This window comes from Leucopleurus acutus (genome assembly GCF_964270905.1).
Source record: "Leucopleurus acutus genome assembly, chromosome: 6".
Lineage (NCBI taxonomy): Eukaryota > Metazoa > Chordata > Mammalia > Artiodactyla > Delphinidae > Leucopleurus > Leucopleurus acutus.
In genome coordinates this window covers 18,505,548-18,532,494 of record NC_139149.1, presented here as the reverse complement: position 1 = coordinate 18,532,494, position 26,947 = coordinate 18,505,548, and the positions used below count along the sequence as shown (strand labels likewise).

Below are 26,947 nucleotides of genomic sequence, written 5' to 3'. Positions count from 1 at the left end.
CCACAACGAAGAGTAGCCCCCGCTCGCCGCAACTAGAGAAAGCCCGCACGCAGCAACAAAGACCCAACGCAGCCAATAAATAAATAAAAATTTAAAAACTTATATGCTCACAATTTTAGCTTGGATTTGTTTTGCAGCTTATTTAATGCTGTCTGAAAAATCAAGGTAATGAAAACTACACATTTGAGCATGCATTATAGGAGGCAACATAGTGGAGACTCTAATAAGGCCAGCCGTTGAGAAAAGCATGCCGATTTATCTGATACACTCAGCCTCCAGAAACCGTCATGAATTCAAATATAATTTCTTCAATGCTGCTTTAAAATCTCACTGAAAACTTCTTTACAGAGTCTGGATGCTAAGCTGTAATGAAAGCAGAAGCGAAACTATGGTCTATGCAATCTCACTGTTACCACCACACCACTCTCTGTAAAGCACCAAACACACATACAGCGTTTGGCATTCTCTCTTGAACTAGAGAACTTTTAGAATCACAGAATTTGAGAGGTGACAGGAACTTAGAAGGCATTAAGTTTAGTACATCCCTTTCCATTTGAGAATAGGAAGGGGAGGATGGAACAAGGGAATCAGCATTTATCAAGCCCCCCAGGCATGTAGGACTGGGCACTTCCAACTTTACTACCTCAATTCTCACAGTCCCAGGTAGGTAGCATTAATCTCCGTTTTACAGCTAAGGAAATGTAGGCCTACCTGGATTAAATACCTGCCCCCCCTCCTGCCCCCCAGTAAATCCACTAATGGAGAACAGGGGAATTCCAACTTCAAAGTCACTGCTCTTTCCTGAGGGTAATGATTCACAAAGCGCAGTCCTAGGACCAGCAGCAGGGGCATTACCTGGAAACTTGTTAGGAATGCAGATTCACAGGCCTTGCCCAGCCCTTCTGAATGAGAAACTCTGGGGTGGGCCCAGCAAGCCCTCCAAATGATGCTGGTGGGCCCTCAAGTTTGAGAGCCACTGCTCTTTAGCATGTTGCCTCTTGGAAGCCTTACCTGGAGCATACATATTAAAATACATATAATTCTACACTGAGCTACTGCAGAGGTCAGAAGAACTTAGTGTATTACCCCTTATCCCTGAATATTATGACAGGGATGGCCTTCAACAAAATTTTGCTTTTGATGTTACGGTCTAACTGCTTGACATTGAATTTTTTCATAAGAAAAAAAAAGTGAGAGCTATTCTGAATAAACAAATATTGCCAGTAAGATTCTGAAGAACTGTTTTCATCTTATGTCCCAAATAAATAAGACTTGAAACAAAAATCTTCTGCCTGCCTTATAGAGATCCACTGAAATTGACAAATACCCTTGCCTGACTGACTTTAGTATTACTTGCCATAATTAAAACTAGGTATAGGAAAACTAAGTAGGGATATACTGAATGTTTAGCATACAAGGATCTAAGTTAAAGTTAATAAAAGTAGCTCTTAAGAAAGAAACCACATGTAAAATTAAATTAAAAACTAAGAATTTAATGAAGTACCTTGTTAAAAATTTCCATTTGGAAGGTTTTCTTTTCCAACTTTAAAATATCATGAAGGAAATGCTGTCTTCATCTGAGCGCTTCTCCACTCCAAACCCCCAAATGAAAAATAAAATAATTCATGTTACCAAAAATTCAAAATGTTCTCATTGGATATTTTGCCGTTTCACTTTAGCATTTCAGCAAGTATGCCTAACCAGAGAATACTAATTCCTTTTCATATGTAATTTTTCCTTAAATTTTTGTCAATGATTTCATTAGTTGCCATTCTAGTATGTATAGTTATCATATAGGAAATTTTATAGGAAAGTCTTGTTTTTTAAATGCAATGACATTAAAAATGATGCTTAGTTCCTAAGATATATAAAACACAATTTTTTTTAGAAAACCAAAAAATCAGAATGAAAATAAGGTAATCATTATAATAAGAGTTAAAGTTAAAATAAAGATTTCAATTATCATGTCCTCTTGACGCCTAATGGCAAAACAAAAAAGCTTCATGTTAATATAACAATAAATTCCCAAAGGTCATTATTTGCTTTGGATTTATAATGAACTCCTTTTCTGTCCCCAGTTTTTAAAAGGCTCTTAATATTTAAAGGGAAGTTTCCTATGTACATATACAGGACAGACTACGAAATACTGTACTATTAGTTTTTCTACAGATGGATGAGGCTGACAGTATAAAAAAGGAAATGTGGGGCATCTAAAAATTGCAAGTCTATGTAAAACAATGTACCTCAATTTAGCCAAATGGAATTTTTGGTACATGATGTAATAAAATAGAACCCTACCTTCAAACTCTATAGACTGAGAATCTCATATATGCCCTGTCACCATCGAAGAAACAAAATCATCACACAATTATGTTAGCTGTATAAGTTAAATTTGCAGATGTCAGAGGTGACAGTCATCTCTTAATTCTTTGAATTCTTCCTATAATATTATTTAGTAATAGAGAATATTTCAAAAGGAAAGTAGGGAGAAATGAGGCAGGATTCTAACAACTAGAATTGCTTAAAATAAAAATGACATTTCATTTATTTGCTGATATGATTCTGGGAAATATATTTTAAAATTACTTCCTACTTTATCTTTCTTTAGAGATATTTTGTTTCTTCAACCAGCACACTGAGGATTAGTGCTACAGATCTTACCAAACTGCCTTATGAAAAGCCTTGGCTTCCAGAGAAGTCACACCTTGCAACCCCAAATTGGTTCTGCATGATTCATTGTGAAGTGGGCATGAGCATTCTTCCTGAAATAAGACTGTATACCTTTGAGAACATTCATTTAACCTTGTGGGCTCACTTCTATAGAAACAATTAATTTTATTCGTTGGCTGCCAGGGGGAAAATCAGTTTAATTTAAGGAATTAATTAAGCCAGGCTGACAGAAGTCAATATATCAACTTTTTAAAAATCAAAATTTATTTAACGGAATGTCTTACGTATATCTAATGGCTTTTCTGAGCTTCAAAAAGCGTTCATCTAAGCACTTTTAAGGCTGCCTCATTTTTCAGTTTTGTTTTAGTAGAGATTCTGATGTTCATCTAACTGAAAGTGTTTCTGACAAAACAGCAGACTCCCTTTCATCAAGGTCATAATTTGAAACGTTATACAATAATGGAATTTCAATTATGTATGGGAAGAAAAGTAGAAGACTGAAACAAGGTTTTAGAAATCCCTATTTGGGTCTTTAGATTCAGAAAAATATAATCACAGGCCAACACTGTTCCAACAGAGATGAAGGACATTAGTAGTTACTTGAGTGTAACCTCTCCCAACATTTCCAAAGGCCTGCAGTGTGGTTGCTGTGACCCTAGGGCCCTGATACTTAGACTTCTGGGTAATCACAGAATGAAAGTAATCTACCGTAACTTAATTTTCTGAGAAGGTGAACCCTCAACTACAAGGTGCAGAAAGGAAGTCTTCAACTGCTCACTTGCCGTGGCTACAGTATTCAAATACCAAAATCATTTAGATAAATATAACCTGGGAGAAAAAACAATATGTAAGTTGGCAAAGCAGCAGTAATCCCTACTTTCAGCTAACCAACGTAATTTTGCTTCCTTCTAAAGAGGTTCTTTGACAAAAAGCATAGCCTAGTGGAAGACCTCCTCAAGATTTATCCAGTGTGTTAACAAGGCTGACTACTTCTGGAATCCTGAGCGACAACACATGATCTGTATGACATGTGAACACAGAGCACATGGACAACCAAAAAATTCTAAGTTCAACCTCTTTTCCTACCATATTTACAGAAAAATTTAAAGCTTGAATTTCACTGACACTGTTTCAACTATTTCATCCTGTAAACTGCGGAAAGGTACTGGCGAACTGTCAAAACAGCAAAAACATGAAGTAGAGGGGTATACAGATAGGGAACGTCAACCAAACTTAGTCTTTGAGTAACTGAAATGTACTTCATTAGTTCTTTTCAAGAGAAAATTTCTTCCAAGTCCACATTCTTTACATGCCTTTAACCTGTGCCAAGCTCACAAAATCAGGATTCTTTTTGGTTTAAGATTTATTGGTGGCACCAAATAGGATAACATCTATTTTTAAAATTTAATGTTATCAACAATCTTTTAAATTAATATAATATAAAATCTCAGGACAAGCAGAAAGATGGCTAAACTTCATTTTAGACTTACGGTAACATCGAAGCAATTTTAAGAACGTGAATAAGACGAACTGAAGCTAAATATTGCAAAGGGAATTTTTAAAAAACAGATGTGTTAAGAAATTTTGAAGAGAAAGGAACTAATCTCACAAAACTTGAGAAGGAAATACGTTCTGATTAATCAAAAGCCTGGATGAATCCTGAGACATACATTCATCCTCTGAGGGCTACAGTGAGTAGAGTCCAGGAGCTGCTGCACAATAAGGACATATAAGACCTAAGTTTAAAAGTTAAAATCAGGAGTATTTATATTTAATTTAAACTTGGTAAAGGAAATCTCCAAATGTAATTTTTCAAGTAGAATTTCTTCTTACCTTCCTTCTTTGGTTTTTAACCATAAAAATTTATTTAGGAAAACACAAATTATTTAAAGAAGAGGCATCCAGTTCTAGGATAATTTGGCACATTTATATGTGAAAAAAATCAGAAACCAATTGATAGATCTATAATACACACACATATATATAAACATTTTATTTTAATAATACTCTTTATCACTTCAATTTACATCATTCCATTATGAAAATGTTTAATTGAAGAGAGGATATTTCTTCAAAACTCTAAATAAGCAGAGCTTTATCAATTAAACTTACAGCAATACAGTCTTTAGAAGTACATGATTCTTCATTTTACAATAATACTTCTCCTTTAAAAATTTGTCATGGTTTGTCACAGATTTAAAGTAGAAGGCACCTAATGCTATGAAAGGATAATACAGTATATGTAGTGTAAGTGAACCAGATCTTTTCTCAAATATCGATTCTTTCTAAAGCCCTACCAAATTTGTGTGAATATATTTGCTGCATAAATTAAACATTTTTCGTGTTGTTAATTTGTAATATTCTACAAAACTCAAAAATATAATCCGTACCTATTATAGGCAGCTTATTTTAGCATTTTACCTGTAAGAAACACCAATCTATATACTTAAAATGATTTCTTGAAAACATTTTCATAATATAGTCCAGCATTTAACAAATAATATGTGAAAATAAAGTCTCCAGAACATTAAAATTTTACCCCTTGATTAGTCCAAATTATTTCATCAGCTGAATTCCTTGAGATGTGTAAGGCAGGTTGGTCCTTTAGATGGACTGTAGACTGAAACTTCCTATAACTGTAGTGATATGTACACAGCTACATAGCAAAGTACTTCATTATGAAAATGAAGAAAACAGACAAGAGGAAAATATGTTTTAGAGTTCCAAAGAACTGAAACTGTTATTTTTCAGACTAGGCACTGAAACATTTTTCTACAAAACCTTGCCAGAGATTGTCTCTTCACCGTATATTGTTCCATTATCAAGCTAAAAATAAAAACAAACACGGGATCATCATTAGATTACAACTGTCATAGCTTTAATTTCTATAGTTTATATTTTAAAAAGAAAATGATCTTACCATTGGAATATATATCAAACACAGCCTATATACTTAATAACTGGATAACCAGAACTTGACGTGAGTTCTAAGAACTCATGAAAGTGAGTTCTACAGCAATGTCAAAGGCTGACATCCAATACTACTTTAAGATCACATAATAACAGTTTTATTCAAGGTACATTCCACCATTACCCCTGTGAAGACAAAGACTGCTGCCCAACCTGCCCTACTTTATTGTACTCTATTGCAGTCCATCTTCTTCAGTCTTCACTATCTCCTCTTTATCCAGCTCTCACTTCCAAAAATATCTGGGTGAGGGTGGGTATGAGTGTGAGTATGGGAATAATGCACAGCATACTAGGGAGGGAAAATGTATAAATTATAGCATTAAAAAGCTTTAAAGAATAACTATTTGCATTTTTTTAATTTTAAAAATTAAAACAATTTTAAAAGAGCAAAATATACATAGTTCTACTCTGTCCCCAAAACCTCAGTAAAAAGATAATAAAGGGATTTTTTTAAAAAAGTATAAACCACATGGACATAGAGAAGAACAGAGACAAGAAAAGAGCAGCCAACTCTTAGCTAGCAATGAAGAAATACAACCAGATGCCTCTGTAAGGAGGGGTGAAGAAACAACTAAAAGTAGGCAGATTGGTACAAAGTTTATAGAAAAAGCAGTCAGACACTCAGATGCCCGCCCCTCACGTTTCACAGCTGGTCAAGTGCCTCTTCTCTATCCCAGGAGAAGATCTGAGGTTCATTCTCCAAAAAGGGTAGTAACAGAGGGTCTCTGGACTGGGGAAATGCCAGGCACAATCCTAAATGGCTCAGGTAAAAGTAACATTTATATAGGCATAACAATGTAAACACTGATTACACATCTATTCAAAATCACAGGATAAATATCCTGGGATGATGAGGAGGTAGGAATGATACAGGGCTGGAAGGCAGGCAAGTGCGGTGGGAGCAGAGGAGGGGGAAACTGAAAGTAACCTGTCCTCATGTGCCATAGTGGGAAAACCAGCTGAAGAGGCCTGAAACTGAGAAATCAAGAAATAGAAGTATAAGCATGGTACTTAGATGGAGAGGAAAATATGAAACAAATCAATGAAGAGTTTAAAGGGACTCCTCAGGGTGGGAAAAGAATGAAAGCAGGATAGGCAGTGCAGGGCAGGGGATAGCTCCATTGTACAATAAGAATTGTAGAACTCTAACTCTTCAAACTATGTGCATATATAACCATCCTAAGAGGAAAAACTAGAATAAAAAAAGACCAATCAAAGAAAAACATAAAACCAAGACAAACAGCCTTGGGTTAGAGGTGAATTTACCATGAAGATAAACTTAAGCTTCATGGCCAATGTGAGTGCAAGGAGTTGACAGGAGTTGTTCAATGTTCTAGGTGAAGAGGGGAAGCCCAGGTGTAACCAAGAAACATTTCAATATAAATCGTCTAAAGTTCTCAGAAGAAAGGGACCAGAATTTCCAGAATTTCAGTAATTTATTGTGATCTCTTGCTCTAAATAAATAATTGCTTTCCTACCTACCAAAGATATACGGTGGATATATTTCAAGGACTCATTAAGAGAAACATAAACTATCACGTACTCTTTCTGTCATGTAAGAAATATACAAGATACTATTTCTTAAAATTAAAAAAAAATGTGGAAATGTTCTCGAAACATTGTTAAGTGAAAAGCATAGTCAGAGAATCAGGATATATATTGTGCGAGTTGTGGTAAACACACACACATACGTGGAGAAGAGACTGGATATACGCTGAAGTATTACATTTTTTCTTAATTTTATACTCAGAAAAAAATATTTTTCTAAAGTGTATCATTAAGTAAAATGATGACCATTAGCATGAATATAAGTAATAGTTAAAACTTGGAATCACAGGCTTCCCTGGTGGCACAGCGGTTGAGAGTCCGTCTGCTGATGCAGGGGACGCGGTTTCGTGCCCCGGTCCGGGAAGATCCCACATGCCGTGGAGCGGCTGGGCCCGTGAGCCGTGGCCACTGGGCCTGCGCATCCGGAGCCTGTGCTCCGCGACGGGAGAGGCCACAGCAGTGAGAGGCCCGCGTACCGCAAAAAAAAAAAAAAAAAAAAAAAACTTGGAATCACTTGTGATTATTTTGTAGAGTATAGAAATAGCAAATCACAATGTTTTGTACCTGGATCTAACAGCGTTGTAGTTCAAGTATAATTTAATTTTAAAAAAATAGATAAAAAATTTTTAATTGCCTTATTTTAGGACCATCTTGTCAATTTCCACAAGAAAGCTCGTTAGAATATTGACTGGGATTGCACTCAATCTATAGATCAGTTTAGGGATAACTGGCTTTTTAATAGTACATCTTAATGGGTTGAGTCATTCAACCCATGAACACATTATTATATCTCTCCATTTACTCATATCTCTAATTTTTCTCTGAATTATTTTTTAGTTTTCCATCTACAAGTCTTGTACAATGTTTGTTAAATGTACTTGTAGGTATTTTTAAAAGTTCATTGTTTATGGAATTTTTCTTAATTTCATTTAATTATTGTTCATTGCTACATATAGAAATAATAGGAAGATTTTTTTATATTGACACTGTATATGTGATCTTGCTAAACTCAATTATTCTAGTAACTTTTTTTGCTAATTCCTTAGAATTTCTAAATATAATCATGCAATCTGCAACTGAATACAATTTTACTTCTTCCTTTTCAAAAAGCAAACAAACAAACAAAACTTGGGAATCACTTAATTCGACTCAGGTACTATATTGTATGTGTTTTAAACTTACCAAGTATTTAATTCTTCTAACAACTTTGTGAGGGAGGTTCTACTGCAACCCCATTTTACAGATAAGAAAGCTGAGGCACAGTGAGGTTAAGAACGTTGCATAAAGTCACAGAGCTAGTACATAGAGAAGCTGGAATTGGAACCCATGAAGTTTGACTCCAGAATTGGACTCCCTTAGCCTCTAAGCTGTATTGCCTCTCAAACAACTAATAATGGCAAATCGATTCTGTATTTGAGCAATACAAGAATAAGAACCTTATTCAATACTACTGTCAGCTAACATACAAACCTGGACTACAGCTAACTAGCTCCATCCTCCTGAGAAACACCGTGCATAGGAATGAGACTCTCACACTGTTCGCTGTCTTCTGGAACCCTTAAAAAAAGACAATAGTTAGGAAAGCTTTAGACCTAAGGAACCCTTAAAAATGATCTACTCCACTGGCTGAGGCTCGAGGTCAGACCTAAGACAAGGTCAAGATTCCCCAACAAATTGTCCCAAATTCTTTTTAGAGTAGAATGTAAAAAGGTTTCTCTCTCTTAAAAAGAAAGAAATTGAAAAAAAATGGAGGCAATGTTATCATATTTTATTATGAAGTTTTTTCAAACAAACAAATGTTTTCTACATACAAATTTGTTTTAGCAAAGCAGTAAGCACTTTGGTTGTACCTGTGAATCAAAACATTTTTTTTTTTTTTAAAAAAGCAATTGGGAAGAAACTATCTTATCACCTGAAGGGTCTGAACAAATTCTTTTATCTGGCACTGTACATATAAAATTATAATCTTTTAAAAATTCTTCACAGAATCTCTAAAAAGCTAGGCCAGCATGATATGATTCCTAATTTACTTAGTAAACGTTATTTTTAAAAAATCTGTATTAGAACTTAACCTACCTCTGAATTCGATGTTTTCTGCATATAAAGGCAAAAATTCTTCTGATTCCCACCATCACAGGATCCCAATTATTATAATGGCACAGGAGAGTTACAATAAAAAATGAAAAAAATACAGGGATAGCGCCTGCAAAAAATAACCAAGAAAACTGCACCTAAAAATAAGAGATAGAAGAAAAACAAAACACCCACAATTACCATTAAGACAATTTTCCCTTTAACGTAAGTTTTCCACTTATGATAACTTGCAGGAATAAAGTAAAACACCAAGAAAATAATACTAATCTTTGACAACATTTTAAGTATGTTATTATTAAATATAAGGATTCAGGACTTCAACATATTAACCACTTGCTTAAATTACCAACAAAAATACTTCTTGCTTGGAAAATAGCCTAAAGGAAAGCATGCTTTTCACTAATAAGTACAGGCATAGTACATCAGAAACAGAATTATGAAATTTTAAGCATTTGCCTTACACATCACATTGCCCATATTTTCTTTACTGATTACTGCCTGTTCTCAAGTTGATTCTTCCCCTTTAGTTCCTGAAGTCATTTTTAAAAACTCCCACTTTTGAAAAACTAGGTTATGCTATTGCTGTGATATGTTGTGTTATGTTATGGTTCTTAAGACAGTACTAAAAACAGATGAAACTCAAGTAAAACTTTTGCAAACATTTTATTGATGAAATATAGCTTGATTATCTAGTAACAAATGAAACAGAAATTTTCAAAAGGAAATCATAACTAAGTAAAATAAAGATTACAAAGAGAAATACTTTCAGGGGTGAGGAGCCCTCAGATCGCCAAGCCTGACCCTCCAATCCATCATTTTATCAGGGTCGTCAAGCAAATTAAAAATGAGACACCATAAAGTTACCAAAACAAAAAACAAATCATTCTTTCCTTTACCATCTAGATTCAACTAAGGATCAAAAACAATTGCTAAAAAGAGCCTGCACTGATTAACTTTTGAGACTCAGCTGCAACACACTGGTGGTTTGCTTTCAAAATAATGACAAAAACAGTAACTCCTATCTTTAAAATAGGGAAGAAAAATTGCTTGCCCTCTCTAAGCATTAAAAAAATGAGGCTGAGAATCAAAGGCAAGACTCCCTCTTGTGGAAAACATATACTATTCCATTTCATACCACCCATTAGTCAGAGTAAAGGGGTTTTGTAAGAATAATGGTTTCTTTTATGAGGGACTCATAATGCGTAACACAAGAAAAACCACTGACAACTTTTAACATGCACGTTCTGCTTGTATGGTACACACATACAGGCTGAGTCAGGATAAGAACACCCAGCAGTAAGTACTAAAAAGCCTTCACACTGTTATCAAAGTATTGGTATAACATATTCTTGGAATATTTGCCAGAATATTTAATAATCTAGAAAAACCATGATGAACTTAAATGACCGAAGAAAGGAAAAAGTATAAAGAACTTCTGACTAGTGAGAGTTAAAAATGCAGATATAGTTGATAGAATGATTTCATGAATATTCAACTAAAAATCCTATTTTAGAACTGAAAAAAGCAAACTTTATAAAGGTAATGACTAGATGACTTTTAAAGGCAAAGTTCACTTTTAACAATGCAGTTATTTATATGCTGCTGAATAACTAAACAAAAACTTTTAATTTGATTTCCAACAAGCTATGAAGACAATTTTTTTTTAAATGAAGACATTTATTAACAATGAAAACTGCCTAAGTAAACAAAAAGAGTCTAACTCCTGAATATATCTGAATATAAACCTGAAAACAATCAGGGATGCTTCCTATTATACCAAATACCAATAGGTTAAAAAAAATATACATTTTAAGCTCAATAAATAAAGTTGATAAATGCTAAAATTTCAGAAACTATATATAAATATGCTTGCATATTAGAACAAAAAAAAACCCAGGAAAGTAGGTTTCTCCTACCATGTTTCTATTACAGGTCTGGGGCATACCCTGCTACTTTTACCAGAAGGTATCTTCCTGCCCTCAATTCCCACCAAAGGCCCAGCCTACTCATTTAACTGATTCCCTAATCTTGATGCAAAGACAATCAAGAAATGACTGTTGGTATGTTTTTCTAATCTATTATGTATACACACATTTTTCCCTTGTGTTTTGCCTTCATCTTAAAATATTTGAACAAATGACATAATCATTTAATCAAATTAAATCCGCTGTTACAGTTCTTTTTAAAAAATTCAAAAGTAAAATTAACCTTCAATTTTTATTTTTCAAATCTGCAAAAAAGCCGATGTTTTCAAAGTATCAGTATGGTAAAATTCATTTACACAGCAATCTACCAAAATCCTCTAATAAGCAGCACTTCCCTAGTTTCACTAGAATAATTTTGGTTGATATTCAAGATTATGACCCTGAGATATGGAAAGACCTGGATATTATTTAAATCTATAAAAGGATTTAATGATGTATGACTTTAGTGTTACATATATTTTATAATATTCACATTTTTTGAAAATGCATGGTATATGTAAGATAAGTAATTCTCAATTACAAAAATTCCCATTCTTAACCATGACAGATAAATTAGAATTTATTGAACCATAAAACAAAATTAAATACCACAGAATTGTTTTTTTAAATAAAGAGGATACATATCACTGAGAGTATTTTGCCTTTATCCTAAAAACTGCATGAAGATCTAAAGAAAAATAAAAATCTGATTTTAACTTCTACGCATTATAAGTCTTTGGGCTTTCAAGTATTTCTTCTTCGAACTATATTAAACCAAACCACACACACACATTGTTTTGTTACTTAATATTGGCATTAAAAGCTTACAAATATTGAACTGAGTGATAAAAGGCTACACATCTTTTAGTGTGAGCCAGTGGCACATCTTTTTCTCCCTAGTACCCCTAGAAGCACTAAAGAAACTTCTCCCTTTGGGCTGCTGGGAGGGACTCTCCACCCCAGTTCTCTTTTCTGCAATGTTATCACGGCCAGCATTTATCAAAAGAACCCTCACATTCAGACCAGGACTTCACAGACGAGGAAAGGAGCACCCGCCCTGGTTGAGTCCAGACAGAAATGAGCAATCACTGAGAAATGACGTTATTCCTGTGCCGCTCACATCTACGGGAGTATTAACATAGTGTTAAGAAACCTTTGGAGTCTATGTTAGAAATCAAAACACTACTATTTACATGATTAAACTATATCCCCTATTCCATACCACTGACTCACCAAAGAACATCTGGAACATAATCAGCTCCAAAACTGGAGAACTATATATAAAGACACTGCCCTTAATTTAGAAATTAAGGAAAAATATTGAAAGGCTAAAAAATGCAACACATTACCCATTTATTTGGTACTTTTTATATCTCTTTGTAGTAAAACAGCTTGGAAGAGAAGGCATCAAGTATTATTCATGGTCGTCTTTATAATTTAGTCACATTCCTTACCTTTCATTAGCTCTGTTTTAATAATACACTTAAAATATCTAATAAATAGTTTGCCTTACCTTTTGCATACACATGTCAGCTATTATGGACAGAGGTATTGTAAGGCTTAGTGCAAGTGTGCCTATCAGTGATGAGGTAAGAAAGCAGCCCCTAAAAAGAAAAAAGAAAATATACATTTCCATATCAAAAAAGTAAAAGAACCAAAGAAAAACAATGATCAAAAACTATCTATCTTACAACATAGGCAAGAGAGATCAGGAGCAAAAATAAAAGCTCAGGATGGACTAAGACATAATGAAAAATAAAGTTACTAAGATCATTCTTACAGTTTATCTTCAAATATTAAAAATCCAATATATAAGTATACAAATTTCGAAAGACTTTATGCTATTTTCTAGATCTGCTTACAGACGTTATTCAACTTTTGATGTATAGCTTATATTTTATTAACATTTTTAATAAAACTGTCAAAAGAGTTGTTATAGTTTTGTGATAATGATACTCAGCTAACAAAGGAAACAGCTATATTAAAATTTCAGGACAATACCTCATAACACAGACTTTAACAAAGTGATGAGCCAACAGGTGGGTCTGTCATTAAACCAAAAATACCTCACCCTCATTAAAAACTGAAGTAGTCTTTAGTTGTGTGCTGCTCTTTTGATTTGGCTTAATGTTGGAAAAAAAGAACTGGAGTATTTTTCAGGGATATTTCCTTGTTGTTTTTCATTTTTCTAGCAATTGTCCTAACCAAAACCTAAGCTCTTCATTTTATTTTCACCTTGAACTATCAATGTTGGTATCAAATTTTGACATACCAATTGCATATAATTTTAGATAGTTGAAGGAAAAAAATGAAGGAAAGCATTATATTGAATAGATATTTGGGTATATAAGAAGAAAATGAATTATAGGCCAAGATAAAACCATAATGTATATAATTAGGACTACAGACCCATGGAAATTATAGGCAAGTAAATTCTAGCTCAGTATATGTTAGGATTAACAATGCCATCCTACAATAAAAGAGGCTATCTCTTGATAAAGTGTCACTTGAAGTATTCACCAGAGGCTGGACAATTAGTTCTTATTGATGTGGTAAAGAAAACTCAAGCGCTAGTCCACTATTCATGAGCTGATCTGTGAAAAGAGGGTTCAGGGATCAAATATCATTTTTTTAAATTAATTAATTAATTAATTTATTGGCCACACTGCAAGACTTGCAGGCGGGATCTTAGGTCCAGGACCAGGAATCAAACCGGGGCCCCCGCAGGGAAAGCGCTGAGTCCTAACCACTGGACCACCAGGGAATTCTCTTGTTTGTTTTTTTTTTAATGCAGTATATGTTCTTAGAGATTTATAATGCAAAGTAGAATCACACTGAGTCTGAGATGAAGTATTAAAAACCCTGTTTGACTTACACCAGCTTTTCCCAATTTAGCTGATGGCTGAATACATCTGATTTATTTTTTTTAATTAATTAATTTACTTATTTATTTTTTGGCCGAGGCACGCGGCACGCAGGATCTTAGTTCCATAACCAGGGATCGAACCTGTGCCCCCTGCAGTGGAAGCGCAGAGTCCTAACCACCAGACCACCAGGGAATTCCCCATTTGATCTATTATTCATTCAACATGCTCCAGGAAATGCTAAGACAGAGGACTAGGTGGATAATCTCACATCTATACTAGCAGTACAATATATGGAGTTAACAGTGCACTTAAAAAAATTTTTTTCCAATAAACAATGAGTGACAAGTACACATCTTTAATTTCCAAAAAAGTCACAACTGCACTTCTAAATCTTTAGTATACTACTCAGCACCTGATTATATATGCTGAAGTTTGTTGTCTATTTATAGTTAAACATACAATAATCTTGCCTTCCTAGAAAGAAATCATCATACACGCAAAGATTATGACTTCTGATTTAACTATTTTTAATGATCTAAAAAGGTATAAAATACATAGATATGCTCCTTATAACTGTTTTGAATTACCAACAACACCTAGAATTAAAGGGATATGAAGTTTGTTTCGTTACTAACTTACTGCTTTTGAGTTGTAACCATAAGTACTCTTAAATGCTTGAGTGTAGAAGTATATCTGAAAAATAAACCTTTTTGAGGTCCTGCAAAATCCACCCCAGGTAAGGATAAACATAGCTTTGATCATAATATATGATCTTGAGTGTCCAGTTTAGTCAACAATAAACACTCATATACACAGTTGGGAATATACATTGTGTTCCTTCTGTAGAGAATAACTTTGCAATTCTCTCAAAATCAAAAGTCTACACGTTTGGGGCTTCCCTGGTGGCGCAGTGGTTGAGAGTCCGCCTGCCGATGCAGGGGACACGGGTTCGTGCCCCGGTCCGGGAGGATCCCACGTGCTGCGGAGCGGCTGGGCCTGTGAGCCATGGCCGCTGGGCCTGCGTGTCCGGAGCCTGTGCTGCGCAGCGGGAGAAACCACAACAGTGAAAGGCCTGCGTACCGCAAAAAAAAAAAAAAAAAAGTCTACACGTTTGATTCAGTCTTTTCAGTATTTATCCTATAGAATACTTACATGTATATGCAAAAACATATATGAGGATGTTCAATGCCATATTATTTACAAAGCAGAAGACTACAAACTAAAATGTCTCTCAAGAAGGAACTGGTAAAACACATTATGTTCTATGCATTACGTTACATAATAGATTGGAGCATAACAGATTAGAGTACTACATAGGCTTTAAAAAAATGAATCTAGTGGCTGATATGTAAAGACTTACAAGACAGTAATTTGTGTATAGAATGATATCCATAGTTTGCATGTTAAAAATAAAACAAATTGGAGTGGGGAGGATTAAGAGACTGATAACACACTTCTGTATATACAGACAATTTTGCAGAAGGCTTAGAAGTTAATAGTGGTTGCCTCTGGGGAAAAGAAATGAAAATGTGGGGCAGAAGGGAGATTACCTTTTCATTGTAATCCATTTTGTACACTTTTGTATGGATTACTCTCTTAATTTAAAAAAAGTTAAATACAAAAAGAATAAAAATATTTCAAAACATGTTATTATTTAACTATAAAATTTTCCAAGGGAGGAAACTCAGGAAAGCTCACATAACAGAGAGATTACATATGTCACAACTCATATTCATTCAACCCCAAAGCCTACATTAAAATCTGCTGACATAATGAAACTCTAGTGTATATATTTATTAAAAATAACTCTCTCGATAAAGAATGAGAATTTTAATATTTGTAAATCTGTGGTATAGTCCATGTTCATTATGAGTCTCAATGTAATACGAACCATACTAAACCTTTCTCTCGTCTAATATCAAAAATTTTTTTAAATTACTTCTTTCAAATATGTAAAAATTCCTTGCTTTGAAATTTTCTAATCTAAGCTAAACTTAGAAAAGTAGGGAATACAAACTTCTGTTAAAATACAGTGAGTGCATAATTGTTTAAAGCATATGGTTCACCAGGTTGAACCCTATGAAACTGCCATCAAGAATGGTTTAAGATCAACAATTCCTTATGGTGCAACTAAGTTCAATCAAAACACTACCAGTAAGCAGTTTCATCTGCCCAGAACCAAGAGTGGAAAGAGGCAAGAGAAATGATAGAACAAAAGAATGAGACATATGGTATATATTAATATATAAAATAAAATATATAATTCTTTTTGGTTAAAAAAAAACGAGCACCTCAAATAATTTGTACAAAATGAGCAGATTTTGATACCAAAAGAGTTTTAGATCAGGAAAGGAATTTAATTACACAAGTTACTACATACAAAGTAAATCTTTAAGTACTACACGAAAGGGAGTGAGTACAGAGGATATCAAGAAAATAGAGATACTTCCTTAATTGGAGAGGGGAGAGAAATGTAGGCAGAGCATTAAGGAAGACTTGATGGAAAAGGCTATTTTTGTTGCAGTCTTTTGCAAGGGAAAACTAGTCAGTAGTCTTAAATGGTATATAATAAAATACATTTAGGAGTTTAGGTACAATTTGTGTTTCTTTTTAAGTTCGTATTAGATGGAAACAGGAGTAAGTATTAAGCTCTCTATTTGAAGTTTTCTTAAACTCCATATATGATACTGCTGTCAAACTATTTTAAGATTATTATCATATATCAACATAGTTGATATTACAACATATCAAACTACGTTAAAATCTCAAGTTAATCAGAGCTTAGGGTTTATATATCTGCCTCACTCATATGAAAAGTCCTGAGAATAAACAAAACAAAAAAGGCTATGAGCAACCAAACAGACATTCCAAAGTCTCCTGAATAAGCAAAGTCCCCAGATTCTCACTTAGAATTCATGTATTCATACCTGGGATACACATCTCCTAAGTCTGACTGTCCATTAGATAATGATGCCTTTAATTAGCATAACACTCTACTTTCTAAAACATTCTATAAATTCAGATCATTCATATTCATTTATTCGTTCAGCAAAATTCACGAGCTCCTTCTATGTGCAAGCCACTACTCTATGCAATGGGTACACAGAAATTAAAAAAACGAAACACAGTTCCTGCTCTAATGGGGTTACTGTATTAAGCTATAAGTGTGTGGGGTGGGAAGGTGCACAGGAGGGGCCATCAGAAGACAGAAGAAATAGAAATGCTTAAACTAGCCAAAAGTCAGTAAACTCATAACTAATAAATCATAGGGTAATAAACAGTACATACCACAACCACAGGAACTCTGAGAGCACTGTTCCAATAAGGCCATTAATGATAATGCACATCAATACTACTTTATTGGGAAACTCAAAGTCCTCAAATCCAGTATAATGAAGTAAAAAGAAACCTGGCCATAAGAGCAGCAGATTAAAGAGACCTACAAAACCTAAACATGTATAAAAGAGAGAAAAGTTAGTATCTGTGATTTATTTCAATTTCCCAAACTTATAACTCTACAATAAGAACACGTTAGATTTTGCACAAAGGGCTTCAACAGGTTTCCTTAACTGAAATTTCTGTTACTTTTTTTTTGTCCCTGTTACTTTTGTTTTTAAGTAAGTCTTATGGAGAGATCAACACAAGAAAAAACTTTATCAAGCAACTGGTGATCACTGAGTCTTCAAGGTTCAACTATCCCCCTGTATGGAGCAACTACTGCAGAACAAACCACTTAGAACAATTCAGAAAGAAGGGTTGCTAACCTTAGATTATAATAATGTAGTGTCCTAGAACTTAAAGGAATAACTGGTGCGTGTATGTGTGTGTGTATTCAGCCTAAATTATTAAGAGGAACTAGACGGTTTACTCTCTGATTCGAATCATATTTATGTTTAAAGCACCCGTGCTATGCTAGGAATAATGGAGGAGGGTCCCCTAAAAAGATAAAATTTTTGCTTCCCGCCTTCCCAAGAGCTCATAAGCTAGTCTGTGAGATTACACACATACGCCAATAGCTATTCAAGTATGAACTAAGCATGGACTATGTGTAAAGGAAGGCTATAATATTTAGTGGTTAAGTGTGTGCTCTGCCGTCTGATTGCCCTGGGTTCCAATCCCAGCTCTACCATTCACTAGTACTGTAATCTTTAGGCAAACTTTAGGCAAGATGCTCAACCTCTTATAAACCTCAGTTTTCCAATCTATAAGTGTAAAACAATATTTAATTAGGTTACTAGGAAGATTAGACAAACATAAAATACACACAGTACATGGCATGGAGTAAATAGTTAATAAAGGCTAGCTATTATTATTATAGAAACGTAAGCTTATATAAGACTACAACATGTGAATGTAAAGAAAAAAATATTATAATCTTATAGTAGTTTTTATTGGACTTTGTATATAGTTTAACACCACAATTCCACTATGAGATCCAGAGGTAACTATAGAGCTTTCCTAAAAGAAAATTAAATTACAGTAGGTATGTATTTTATATTTGCTGCTAAATAATAAACTAGTATTTAGGATGCCTAGTTACATCTTAATAGGGCTGGAGCACCTACTCTCATCTGCTGCTGAAGACTCACAAGACCTGCCTTCTCTGAAGGACTGTCTTGGACAGCGACCAAGTCTGCCTTTCCCCAGAAGTTCCCACCCCTCCCCTCTCCACACCCTGCGCAGCCGAATCCTAATGGCTCTAGGCCAGGACAGCTCTGAGGAGTGCCTAGACACATTACCTGCTCCCACTGTGCTCCCTGCCCAGGGACCTGCAATGAGCTGGGCCACGCCTCAACTGGACCAGAGATTGCGTGGTTCTCTCCCCTTCTCTATTCTGCTCCTCTCACGCCCTTGCCAGTCTTTCCTGCAGAGCACCCCTTCAATGGATCTCCCGCACCAAATCCCCGTCTCATACCCTGCTTCTAGGAAACCCAACTTAAGACACCTAGTGATAAAAATAAAAAGGAACAAAACAACACACGTACAGAAGGCTTGTATAGTATTAAAAAGCTGTTCTAATTAAAACAGCAAAATTTGGCATTATCAAGAACCAAATCTCTTTTCTGTTCCCTGAACTATGAAACCTATGAAAACCCATATTTAGTAACAACTTTTGGATCTAGAGATAAAAGATCCAAATCACTTCACCTGTTCTCTAGACCCTCCAGAAGGCAGCCACATGCACTCTGCTCTTCCCTAAAGTGAGCACTCCAGCACAATGGATCTACTCACCGTTCCCTGCTATGCTCTGCTCACATCCCAATGCCAAAAGAACCCTCCACGTCCCAACCCTAACTACTACTTCTCCAATCCTATCTATTCTAAAGCCCATGTCAAATTCATATTGCTTTCCATATCATGGCACATATGAAGATTAACCAAGTTATATGTCTGTTACTACTCTCCAGTAAGAGTAAATAAGCAATTTTTCTTGAAAGCTGCCAATCTTAAAAAAGAACACTGTAAAACATTAACATTTTAATCCATTTCAGATGGAATTTTCTATGACTTTAAAATAAGACATCATTAAAATTATCTTCATATTTAAAGTATACTTATTGAATTCTCTACTTGAAAGGAACTTGAGTGATCACCCAGTCTAGTGGCTTTTCAAAGGTTTTATTTTTGTTCATTTTTAGGTGAAGATATACAAACTATTTTTAGCAGAAAAATCATTTCTACAAATTAAATTATAATGCTAAAAAACCAACAAAGCAGAATTGCTCCAGCAGAAGCAGCAAAAGAGTCTGAGAACCAGACTCACACATGCAACGCCACCTCCTTCCAACCTTCCCAGGATCCTCCGTAAATCAGCTACTAACCTAGTCCAATCTTCTCATTTTCAGATGAGTATGAGATAAATGAAGTTATAACAGCTAGAGTCCATGTCTCCTGGTTCCCTGTAAGCTGCACTTTGAATTCTCATCACCATGCTTCTTTATCTATTGATATTCAGATATCTTTTGTAAGATATCTTGTCAATGTGTTCTTCTTTTGCAATCCTAGATATCACAAGTTCTTTACTGAGCTGATTTCAGGCAAAGGAGAATTTATAAATCATATTAGGCATTTACCAAAATTAAGAATTGATGCCAGAAACTATAACTGGATAATTTGAAAATCTATGTCATAAAAGAATCTGAGTCTTAAAGTGCAAATGGAAAACCTTCAAAAGACCTACAATTTTTAGTAAAAACAAGTACATAGACTGAAACAGTATTATACGTATCATTTTGGGGCAGTTTCCCCAATCTTACACTTCAAAAAAGGCAAAATGTATAATACAACAGGTATACACTCACATACTTATAACAGCATAACCTGTCATATCAGTGAGGAAAATATCTGATTCACAGGCTGAAGACATTAATTTGAAAAAGGTGTTAGAAGGAATTTCTTTACCTCACACTGAGGGAATGAGTGTTTCCTCACAGGTGCACAACTATGCAGAACAAGGTAAGAGAAAAACATTGAGATTGGACTTCATAATCTTTAAAATCTAATGGTTTTAAAGAATCATATGGGGGAGTGGGGAGGAAGACTTCCCTATTCCCTCCAAAAAACAAAAATGAAAACCCTAAGTTAATCATTCAGAGTAAATAGCCTCACAAGTTAAACATAGTCTTACCAAAGAACATTGGAATATCCAATTTATCTTCTCTGTCTACTTTTCTCTTGATCATAACAATATAGACAGCATAGAGCATGGCTCCAACAAGAGACCAAATGGAACCTGTAAAAATCAAGATAATAATTTAAAGCATCTGTTCATTAACTCATTTATCACACACTTATTTAAAATCTGACACAGTCAGCTCCTATTTCAAGAAATTAGTATTCAAATATGAAAAGATAAAGTATAACCCACCTTATCCATGGCCTCCAGGAATATAGGAAGGAGTTTAAAGTATAAACAAATAAATACAAAAACATTCACCTCAATGATCTAACCAATGTTATACATGTTATATTACCAACTTTTTGGTATTTAATTTTGAAATGCATACTTCATATTGTCCCCTACATAAGCAATTATGACACCTGACACAGCCAACTTAACAATGCTTCCTTCCCTCTCTAAGCTGTTGTTTATATTGTTCTCCTCACTATGTATAATTTTTAATATACATTCTACCACCATTTTCAAGACCCTATTAAAGTCCCACCACTGCCACCAAGCATCCTCTTTCTACTCCACTGAATTTCCATCCTTGTCTTCTATTTTAGATAACGTAATACTTACTATAGTTAAATATAGTGTTATTTTATTCTCTAGGGGCTTCATTTTGTTAATCATATATTATTGATTAAAAGCAAAAGCTCCTTGACAACTGCAAACACATAATGTATACTTTTTAATGTTCTAAAATATCTAACATAATGTAGGGCTCACAGTACCTGCATAATAAATATGGATTCTCTTTAATATATTAACTTGCAAGAACATTTAAGTAAGCCTTTAAAAACAGCTGTATAGGGCTTCCCTGGTGGCGCAGTGGTTGAGAGTCTGCCTGCCAATGCAGGGGACACGGGTTCGTGCCCCGGTCCGGGAAGATCGCACATGCCGCGGAGCGGCTGGGCCCATGAGCCATGGCCGCTGAGCCTGCGTGTCCGGAGCCTGTGCTCCGCAATGGGAGAGGCCACAGCAGTGAGAGGCCCGCGTACCACAAAAAAACAAAACAAACAAACAATAGAAACAGCTGTTAAAGGTGCTATCTGCCAGGTGACCATATTCAATACTTTAATCAATTATCCAAAAGTCCAGTGTTTCATTAAATCTATTTATTGTTACTGTTACTACTAAACTATTTTTAAAAAGCAAAGGGAAAGCCTGTCAACAAAATCTCTCACACACACACAACAAATATATATATTGTTTTACACATACAGATCTGCTCTGGGTGAGAAAGAGGTAAGGCAGTTCAAGACACAGCTCCCTGGGCAGTAACCAGGAATAGTTTAGAAAGCACTGTTGTATTTAATAAACTTTAAATGTCTAAAGAAAGTATCCAGAAGAAGGGACTTCCCTGGTGGTCCAGCAGTTAAGACTCGACGCTCCCAATGCAGGGGGCCCAGGTTCAATACCTGGTCAGGGAGCTAGATCCTGCATGCTGCAACTAAAGATCCCACATGCCACAACTAAAGATTCCGCATGCCGCAACTAAGATCCTGCATGCTTCAACTAATAGCCAGCGCAGCCAAGTAAATAAATAAATGAATATTTTTAAAAATAAATAAAAAATAAAGAAAGTATCCAGAAGGAAACCAGTTAAGCTAGATTTTGATTACCCTTCTTTCGTTAAATCTAAACAATGGATCAAAACCGACGTGTTTACTGTAGTAGTAACTGTTTCAGGCAAGAATCAAAAGTGAATGACAAAATTAGCAGGCAGGTACAAGCATGATGGATAGGATATATGTATAGCCTCAGTATCTCTTACAAGATGATTATTACTTACAAAGGGAAAAATCAGTAACTACACTGGAGCAACCTGACACACCACTTTAAAATTAATGTCACCAGTAATGGGACAAATCAACATCATGTGCCTTCTGATATGATATACTTATCAGGACACAATATCACTTCCATGGTATTCTTGCCAAAAATGCACAACATAAATTTAACCATAAGGAAATATCAGACAAACTCAGATTGAAGGATATTCTATGAAACAAGTGGACAGTATCCTCCAAAAATATTAAAGTTATGAAAGACAAGAAAAGACTGAGGGATAGTTCCAGAGTAAAGAAAACTAAGGAAACATGACAACTAAATGCAACAAATGATGTTGGACCAGGAAAAGAACTAGTGGAAAAAATGAATTAGTGGAAAAAATGGTGAAATCTGAAAAGGATCTACAGACTAAATAAAAATTATTGTAATCACTGTTAATTCCTGATTTTTAAACCTATACTGTAGTTATGTACATTGTAAATAGTTAAGAGAATCGGGGGGAGTGCTATATGAGAGTTCTGAGAAATATTTTTTAATTTTTTCACCTTATTTCCAAAGGAAAAGTTAAAGGAAAAAAAGGCCTTGTTAGTGCTCACCCTGTGTGTGTTGTGTGTGTATGCACGCATGTGTGTGGACATGCACATGCATGATGACATGCACAGAACTTTTCTTGTATACTCTAACAGAAAGAATGCAGAATCAGATACTTACCTATTGGGTCTCTTCCAGCAGATTTTTCAGACTCTGACAGGTTTACCAGCACAACACCTCCGATGCTATGAGAATAACAGTCATTACTGACAAGTAAAATAATAAATTCCTTCAAAAGACTAACCTCAAAGATCAAAATTATTTACAAGTAATAAAGACTAATCTCAACTTTGGGTAAAACTATCAAAGAATTAATGATTTAGTTAATAATATCTAACAATATTATCAGTATAGTGTAAGTGCTATACTTATATTAACTCATTTAATCCACATAAAATGCCCAGTATTACCTTATAAGGAAGGGATTATTATTATTATCATTCCCATTGTACACATGAGAAAATTATACATAATGCACAAAGAAATGAAGTAACTTGACCAAAATCACACAGCTGGGATTGAAACGCAGGCAGTCTACTTCCAGAGTTCAGTGTTCTTACCTGCTATGCTATCTTCTGCCTTTCAATTAGGAAAAAATTAACCAACTTGTCATCCCTCTTCCAATCTTTTTTGGCAATGTACAAATATCAAAACCCATATAAACCTAGCAATGGCACTAACTCTCACTGGTAAAACCAAAATTAATGGTAAAACTATCCTTAAATATTTAAATAATTAAATTAATCCCATTATTTTAATGTAAAAATAAGACCAAATTAAGGATGTAGAGAAATCAAGAGGTTATTCCTTCATTCAACTGTTGCTTATTGAGCTAAACTTCAGGTTAAGCAATGAACAAGAGAGATGTGGTTCCTGTCCTCATGCAGCCTTATACTGTCTTTCTATTTCTATGTATCTTTCTACTTTTATTAAGACAATGAAAAGAAAAGTTAGAAATAGGCATGAATTTTGAACAAAGTTGGAGAAACCTCATCACTTCCCTATGACAAATATACTGTATTTCCCTAATGCAAAAATATGTTTGGCTAAAACATGGGCCAATCATGCAAAAAGAATAAATTCCTAGTGTCCATAGTCTAAATGGTAAATTAGTTGGTTCAACCAGATTGCCCATGGAAACTACCATGGTCAAGTTACCCTTATATCTAAAAGAGAGAAACACCACTTATGTGACTGCCAAGTGCCAGTCTCTACGATAATCACTTTCTATATACATCCCTCCAAACTTTAAAACAAGACTGCAAAGTAGTAGATGATATTATCATCATTTTGTCATCTAGGAAATCCTCTCAGAGAGTTCAGGGCAAGTGCCCAGGGGCAAAAAGCAGAGCTCTGATTCAAACCCAGCTCTGATAGTTCAGAAACACTAATCTTTCTGGTAAATTATTCTGCTACCTTCTCTGATTTCTCATTTTCTCTCACAAAAACAACAGCTTCATCAAACCAACATGTCTTTTTTGAGTATTGACTGTGAGCAAAGCTTTATGCTAGGCCTTTGATGACACACAGAAGTAGAAAACAAGGTTCTGACCTTCAAGGGTTTGTAATCTCATAGGGATACAAAGTTAAATAAACTAAAAGATTTAAGTTAGTCATTAATGATACTTATGTATTGTGTTACAAACAGTAATACAAAATTGCCAGATAATTTATACAGAAATAATTGAAAGATTGAGGCTGAGACAATCAGAGAAGACTGCAGGTTAGATTTCTAGAAGTGGGAGAAGTGAAAACTAAAAACTAAACAAAAAGGGGAACTTGTTTTAGGAAAAGGAAACAGAAACTTGGGAGCTTATGAGGATTAACATGCAGTTAAACGTGAATGTCAGTACAATACTTAGCAGTCCACAGTCGCATGAACGGGAACCAAAGCTGCTCTGAGGTCCTCCCTCCAGTTACCCTCCCCAGGAAGGTTTCAAAAACTAGCCAAGGATGTGATGCAGAGCTGAGTAGCATAATGTCCCTTTAAAACCTTTAATCCTCATCTATCTTTGCCTATACAGTATATTATAATATAAACTATCGTCTATCATTACCAGAAATGCTTTAAACATTGCATTTTTAAGCAGAATAAACTAGCTATTACACTATATTCTTACCTTAAAATTACAGCTAATAGTTTAGAAAGAGTAAATCTATCTCCACTGTTACTTGGAAACATTGCAGCAAGGATTAAGGTAAAAAGTCCTATGGAGAGAAAAGGATAAAAAAAAAGATACATTAGCTTAAATACTGTCAAAATTATTTATTACCAACTTGACTGTTTAAATAAGTTAATTAGACACCTAACTTTTAAACTAATTTTTGTCATTTTTAAATGACTAAGAATAAGACTGCAGTTACCTAGGCTGAAATGTTCAGCGATCACACATAAAAACAGCCTCCAAATGAAACCATGTTTATTTCAACAGTACAGATCAAGTACAGTCCTATTTACTTTAAAACTAATAAGAGAGTTAAACTGAGCATTCAGAGTAACATTCTGACCTCATCATAATCAAGCATGTGAACTAAAGTTATTTTTACAGCTTCAAAAATACTTTTTTTATCTTCCAGATTTGGAAGGTGATTCAATTTTAAAAATAAAACACCTTTCATAGGGCAAATTATAGTTATGAAATAAGCAATTACATTTAGCCAAAGGGTTGAAAAAAAGATCTTTAGAAAGAATATGTGAAAGGAAAGATAGCTACAATACAGAGTCAGCCTATAAAACTTTAATATATTGTTGTATAAAAAATACTGTAAAGTATTGGAAGGAATATAAATAGCACAAGGCTATGGCACAAAATTTAAAGATTAAATAGTAGTTATACCAATACACATTAGAAAGAATGAAATAATTTAAAGCAAGATAAAAATATATGTATATGTACACATATATATCAGAAATAGGTCTTGAGTTATAATACAGATTTTGAAGACAAATTTCTTACCAGAAGTTGAGGACAAAATATTAACTATAGCAACTTTTGTGTCTGAAAGTGCTTCTTGATATGACAAATTTGCCAAAAACCACTAAAGAAATAGAAAATAAAGTGAAACCTAATAAATGACTTTTTATATTTGTCATTATAATTTATAGTCCCCTCCTTTTTTTCTCCCTCTAAATACTGCTATCATAAGTTTTAAAATCTGCTTTGTACTGAAAAGTCACAGGCCCAAAAAGAAGACAAACATTTATATCAGACCTAATATCTTTGCTATCCAATTTCCCTTAAGAAATTAACAACAGTTGGTTAAAAATTAGCACTGGTCAGGCTTTTTTAAAAATTAGGGTAAATTTAATATCAAATCAACATTGAAATTTGCTTTATCCAAGCACTGATAGGACTCTATTAAGTTTATCTAAATCAAATTTAGGTTGAGGGGAATTCTCAAACATTAAAATACGTACAGATGAATATAACATGATGAGAAATCGATTGAACAAGGTGATGCCTAAGGGGATGGATGGAACTAGCCAGATCGATAGACAAAAGGTTATATTCACTTTGGAAATTTTTAAATGTCCAAGAAATTGTGGATTTACTGGCTAACTGTGATTGTTTCTCTGATTCTCAGTTTTGAGACATAATATAAAGAGGTCTCATAACTTTGAATATAATGAAGGAAGTTTTCCAGCTATGAGGATTTTTTTTCTTTTTTCCCTTTTGCTTGTCTAGGCTAGGTTATTCTTATATTCCCAACCCTGTGCCTACTTTGATTTATAGAATAAGAAATAGGACCTCTTTTGATGAAGCCTGGGTGTGTGTGTGTGTGTG

The 26,947-nt window shown here is 34.5% G+C and overlaps 1 protein-coding gene across 1 annotated transcript in view; it reads right to left on the bottom strand.

Annotated features, from left to right (window-relative positions):
- Positions 1-5,422: 5,422 nt before the first annotated feature.
- The window catches only part of SLC35F5 (solute carrier family 35 member F5), a 41,225-nt gene continuing 19,700 nt past the window's right edge, over positions 5,423-26,947 (bottom strand). The window contains exons 8-16 of the mRNA XM_082840998.1: positions 26,120-26,201; positions 25,283-25,370; positions 23,283-23,347; positions 20,742-20,846; positions 17,402-17,561; positions 12,760-12,850; positions 9,265-9,419; positions 8,659-8,745; positions 5,423-5,496 (exon numbers count right to left, since the gene is read on the bottom strand). Of these exons, the coding sequence (XP_082697124.1) occupies positions 8,670-8,745; positions 9,265-9,419; positions 12,760-12,850; positions 17,402-17,561; positions 20,742-20,846; positions 23,283-23,347; positions 25,283-25,370; positions 26,120-26,201 (822 nt within the window). The 3' untranslated portion in view covers positions 5,423-5,496; positions 8,659-8,669. The remainder of the gene's footprint in view (positions 5,497-8,658; positions 8,746-9,264; positions 9,420-12,759; positions 12,851-17,401; positions 17,562-20,741; positions 20,847-23,282; positions 23,348-25,282; positions 25,371-26,119; positions 26,202-26,947) is intronic.